The 6,355-nt window shown below is 33.9% G+C and overlaps 1 protein-coding gene across 1 annotated transcript; it reads left to right on the top strand.

The window, feature by feature from the left end:
* The first annotated feature begins 647 nt into the window (after window positions 1-647).
* Window positions 648-1,292, top strand: LOC149235138 (RING-H2 finger protein ATL8-like). The gene has a single exon (XM_089368468.1). It carries the CDS (start codon window positions 648-650, stop codon window positions 1,290-1,292), a length of 645 nt encoding a protein of 214 aa, XP_089224594.1.
* The last annotated feature ends 5,063 nt before the right edge of the window (window positions 1,293-6,355 follow it).

Genomic DNA, 6,355 nt, shown 5'->3' with positions numbered 1-6,355 from the left:
GATTCTTAAGAATTGTCGGTTAACTGTACCATTCATGATTTAATATGGCCGGTGAAGGGTTGCGCCTGTTACAAGTATATGGTGTTTGCTGTCATTTGGGTATTGTTTACGTGCGATTTAAATTGTAGGTTTTAGATATACATATTATACAGAGCAATCCGTAATTACATGTCATATTTTCGTTCAGTTACATATAAATGAAGGGTTCATAAATTATATTCTTAATTAGTTACACATAGATTAAGGATTGAGCGTACCAGAATAGTCCTCTGCAGTCTCAAATCAATATGCGCCCAAAGCTTCATAGGTCTACAACTGATAGATCTTCCCCTGCCGGGTTTATAGGATTGAGTGGTTAAAATTCCAGTTTGAACATTGGAAAATTATAATTTGTGAATTCCAGCATAGTCCGGTATGTAAAACACAATAAAAAGGAATAAACAACTCCCGAGAAGGGATGGGTTTTCCATGGGTAGTTCCGTCGATATATTTTTCGAAGAAGGGCCCGCTGCCTCAGACCGCAAGGGTTCAGTCTATGCTTTGTTTCTGTAACATTTCGCGCTGCCTCTTATCATATTACAACATTATTTGTGCATTGACCCACTTCTAGGTTAAATTCGATTCGATTGGAGGTCGTGTACCGCAAAATGGACGGTATGTATAACTTTCCATTATCTGTTGATGGCAGCCAATTGTTCCAAGGCCGGAAGATATTGCAGTCATCTGCTCCCGTCATCAGCCCGTTCTGGGACGGTCGACATGGATCGAATCAGCCTCCCTCCAGCGATCACACTAATTTCCACTCAACCTTGGCCCTCGTGATCGCGGCCTTTCTGTGCACCCTTGTATGTCTTTTACTACGGCGGAGAGTATGGTGTACGACAAGGGGGGAAAGCGAGAGGGCATTCGAGCCACAAATCCGTCCCAGGGTCGAAAGAGGTGATAATGGTATGAACAAAATCGATATTGAAGCACTGCCCGCGACAGTGTACCGGAAGGGTTCGCCCCTCACAGGCATCGATTGCGCCATTTGCTTATCAGACTTTGTGGATGGAGAAAAGCTGAGAATATTACCAGGATGCTCACACAGTTTCCACATGGATTGCATAGACAGATGGTTGAATTTCAATTCTTCTTGTCCTTCATGTCGAAAATCCCCGCTTGATCTGCGGTTCAAGGCATCAATGGGAGTCGCCAACGCAGCTGCTGAAGCCTCCCAAAGCTCCCAAATGCGCGTTTCTGAACGAAGTGGTGTTACAGTGGCTCGTGCTGGTCCCTCCTCCTATACTTAACTCAACCATGGCATCTTTTTCGTCTCTTCTTCTCATCAATTCAAGCGTCCATGGAAGAGAGAATGTTCTTAAGGGCACATTACAGGAATGACCAGTCAACCCTGGGACTGTGGATGGGAGAACCTGTATCACGATACTGTTGCAGCCGAAATAGTCATGACGCCATCGCCGCACTATTGGAGCCCATGTATTAAATATTTTAGACAGAGGGGTTTGACAATTAATCCGTGGTTCAAGGTTGAAAATGAATTTGTAAATTAATACCGTTATGATGACTATTAGCTACAAAGCAGAGAATGCGATTAAGTGAAAATATAACACTGTCGTCCTGTAATGTTACGGTGACATTACAGTGACTGGCACTAATGTCGTATTCGGTTCATTGATATCCTACTCTGTAGATTTACCATGACAAACAACCTTGATGTATAAATGATATTTTCCAGAGATACTAGTTTTGGTAAATGTAATATTCAAAGAAACCCAAAACGTGACCGATCGAATATATATAAAAATATTCAGGTAGTTCTACCGACGCCGTAGTGATGCGATGTCTGCTTTTTTTAATGTCATTTTTCCTTTTCTCAATTTGTTTTATATTTTTTGTAAAAAATATTCGAAGCTGTGTAATTTGTGCGACAATTTAAGTTTCTTTTATGTTTTTTAACCTAAATTTAATTATGCGTTTAAAATATCATTTTAAATTATAAAAAACTATATGTCGAAATAAAATATTACATTTTTTATTCCTGAGAATATGTAAATTTTGTTGATATTTTTACATTTTACATATATAGCAGATATATGTTCAATTTATATTTACTTAATGCTTTAAAAAGCATATCACGGCCTATAAAAGGATGCTACTCAAAAAGGAATTCGTTGTCAATGAAATACAAAAAGTATGTTTTTTAAATTGAGAGTGAATAGATTATGGTATTGGTTTTAAAGATTTTGGTGGAAATTTGGGGAGCCAATTTTGATTAAATTATCATCTAATTGTTATTTAAAATATATTTTCCAGTGTAGATATAGATTTAGTATTTTAATATTTTTTGAACATTTAAATGGTATAGAATTTACAATTTAGATTTGTTATTCCAATAATTTTTTATACAATCTTGGTCACATTCAATTAAAATATACATCTATAAAAAACTCCAAAACATATAACAAATAAACTACTACATAAACTATCCTAATCTCTTTTTTTCATGATATATCGAATTTTATTATATAATGGAAAATGAAAACAACAATCTAAATTATTAGTAGTAAATACTAAGAATCTATAACACACCAAATGTAAAATGATGAGTGTGAGATAAGCAATATATAATGGATGAATATATATAAATAAATGATTATTTATTTATTATTACTTAATATGTGAAAAACATGAACATTATTTATAGTTATTTTATTTATAAAAATAGAAATATTAATTTAAAATGTATTTAATTAAATAAAAATATGTATATAAATTGAAATTAAAATCATATGATGATGATTATCATCCACTAAAATCTATCATGATTTTTGAACTTTTTATTCCTATACCCAAAGAGAATTGAGACAATTTTTCTTTTTTTAGTTGTAAATTGTAACCATTCTATTCCAATAGAAAACATGAATAAGTTGCTTTCATTTAACTTTCTTTGGGTTGAAATATACCTTTTTCACACCCCGAAAAGCTTCAAAACATAAACAAAAATCCTCATAGAAACCCCATTACAATGATCTAAGAGACCCAAAGAAAACTTCTACTCCCAAACAGAGAAATCGTTGAATACCAACCACAAAATATGTAGTCCTATAATTAATTCCGATGACATGACCAGGTTTTTTTTTTCTTCCCCTTTCTCCATCCAACCTCGAACCAAACCTCTACATCAACCTGCTCTGTAGCAAAAGAATTAGGGGCCGCATTTCCTTCATATAATTCCAATGCCATGGAATCATCCTTATTTATCATTTCCTTATGACTCTCAGAAAGGTTTGAATCATGAGTTCTTTTATGTCCGCTTATGACAGCCACAACCATGGTTAAATCACAATTTTGCTTTGTACTTGGCTGATTCGCCCTTGCAGTGAAATGAGATGCTCCCCTTGGGGGTGATGGTAACCTTGGTACATTTTCTGTGTTTTGCGACTTGTCTTTTCTTTGACCATTTGATTCATTAGATCCAATTTCGTCCATAGGATCTCTCTAACCATGAATCAAATTATTAAGAAGTGAGGAGACAACTCCTTTCAGAAAAGGACAGACATTTTGAAGATGACCAACCTATTAGCAGTTCTCACATCAGAAAGATGTGTTTTGGTAATCAAAGGGTTGATAAAACACATTACCCTTCCACTGAATCTCTATTTATTGGGAAAAGAACTATGAATATCAATTTCCACACATATGCAGACATAGATGAAGATTCCTTAATAAAGTATATCCTCATCTATTTTAATAAATCACCCAAGTAAGTTACCCACTTGTTCTAAAAGCTTTGAGTGGGTAAAGTGAATGGGAAATTTGAGAAACCTTATGCAAACTGGAGTAGAGATATCCAACATAGTAAGATAGTTAAATCCTAAGAACCATCGCTTCACTGAAATACCGACATACCACAAAAAAACATGGACCTTGGTTAAGGATTTTTTGCATTTCCTCAAGATGTCTAAAGAACATCATAAAAAAACCTTTTGAACAAAAAAGAAACTCCAAATTTTAGGTCCATTTTAGATATACCCAATCTCTAAGTGTATATGATGAGGGAAAGAATCCATTGAAATGACATATGGTTGAATTTTCTTGGAATTCATCACCCTTAAAATTGGTGTCAACATTTGTTACTTCAAGGAATGGTGTGTCCCTAGAATGTTCAACAACAAACCCCAAGCTTGAATGATCTTTTACAGGTAGAGAGTTGGAGCCAAGTTTAAGGACATCCTTGAAAGACATGATTTTGGTAGCAAAAGGAGCTCATCCCTCTCCCCTCGCTCCCCCTTTACGCCGTACAATGAGGAAAGAAATAAAATTCTTTATAGTGTCAGGCTCTTTAAGGTCCTTTGACAAATTTAATTTCTTCCCTTCGAAATGGAGACATATCACTCCCAAAGGTCCTCTAGTATTGGTATGAATTCTAGATGCAAGGGAGGATATGACATATTTCTCCCTAGCCATGAATCATTGCAATCTTACATCCAAGTTTTTGACAATAATTAGAAAAGGAGGAATCCGTGAAGACTGTGGATCTGGAGCATAGTGAAAATTGCACAGGATTTCAATAATATCTAGCAAATGATTAATGAAAAACACTTTGCAGGAAAACCCGTTCCACCTTTGGAAATTTTTGTCAAACATTTCTCCGAACACTTTGCAGCCATGCTTCGTAGCAAAGTGTTCGACACTAAAAAATAATCTAGATCATGGCCACCAAAAATCCCATTGCCAATATTAAATTTCCGATCTGATTGTACGCTTGGTACAAGATGGACCAACAATTATTTGTAGAGCTACGGAAATAGATGAATAGTCTCCTCTGGGCTTCCAGTAGTGGAGGTCCGAGGTCCAAAAATGAACTAAAATGATGCTTTTAACATGATGGGTAGCAGGAGCTGAAGGACCCTCGTGAGAGATACTTTCTTTTCTGTGAAAATATCATCATTGGAAACAATCTCCTTCATTATTTCTTAAAACAAGAAGTGAGAAACTCTTTCATCCCATGGATTTTCGGGAATTGATAAACTTCCACTTTCATGATGGGAGAGATAAATTTTTTTTAAAGATTGGGTTTAATCACCTATTTTAGTTCTAGAGATTATGGTAGATCACCTCCTTAAAATATCGTAGTTTACTTTTTCCCTCTAGCTCTTCATTTGTCCACAATTTCTCTTTAAATTTGGAAGTAATAATATTTTTAGTATTATTTAGATTCTGAAAAATAGTATCCTCCTTTATTCCCCAATAGCCTAGCCAAGGCTCGACATCATTATGCCACTCCACCCTTGCTTGAGCAGTAAGTAGGGGATTTTTCTAATGTTAGAATCAATATTAGGAAACCTCATGACATTTATATTATAGAACTTCTTATACATAATATATCTAGCCATAACCATGGTTTAAAATGGAGAAAGTTCCACTTCAATCAACATGATAAGGCAGGGAATATTTTATTTAATATTAATGTTATAGGTTATAAATTATCTTTGAATATATTCAATCTTCCACCATAATCAATGAAATATATTGCAACACCAAACTTTATCCCGCAACGCCAAACCTTACACTTATATAAAATAACATAGAAGAAAAGAATCTTAAAAATAAATTTTCTTTTAATCTTAAATTCAAAAATCATCTTACTTACAATTATTTTAACCTTCATAATAAACTTTCTGATATTTATTTATTCTTTTCTCAATACTTTAACATATATAAAATGTAAAATATAAATTCCGATTTCATTAATATTTAAGATATACCAAATTTAAAAATTATTCATTATTAATTAAATAAAAGCCATGATTTTATTCATTATTTATTCGGTAATCTTTGATATGCCAAAAATAATATTAACCCCAAATTTACAAGAACTTTTAAATCGCACACAGCTCATTTTCAACGAGTAATACCTATAATGGTTAACATTTACAATTCTAACATTTGGATTTCTGAAGCAATATTTCCTTCTCCTAAGATTGGCCTGCTAGTACATGATTATGGGCCATTCGTAACCATTTCTTTAAATTATAATTACATGTTCAACAAAGTTTTTTTTTTGGGCAAAGAGTGATCGCAGTGAATGATACGATTGCCAATTATATACAGATAGCCATCACATCCTCCCCCTTATTAGATAAGGAAAATACACTTGAATCGAGATAACTAAAAATCCCACTTGAAGTGGAAGAGAATTGCAAATCAATGGTCATAGCATTCGCATTGAAACAATAAATGAATTGCTTAATATTGATGTTACTCAATATCGCAACACATTTGATTCTCATGATGCCATCTGAATTTGCATGATTATTTATCACAATGACCTAAATAAATTGATTAATAT

The sequence above is a fragment of the Pinus tabuliformis genome, chromosome 8 (genome assembly GCF_031772625.1).
Source record: "Pinus tabuliformis cultivar Carrire ecotype Pingquan chromosome 8, CPIR1, whole genome shotgun sequence".
Classification (NCBI taxonomy): Eukaryota; Viridiplantae; Streptophyta; class Pinopsida; order Pinales; family Pinaceae; genus Pinus; species Pinus tabuliformis.
The sequence above is the reverse complement of the archived record's forward strand: the minus strand, read 5'-3'. Positions and strand labels throughout refer to the sequence as shown.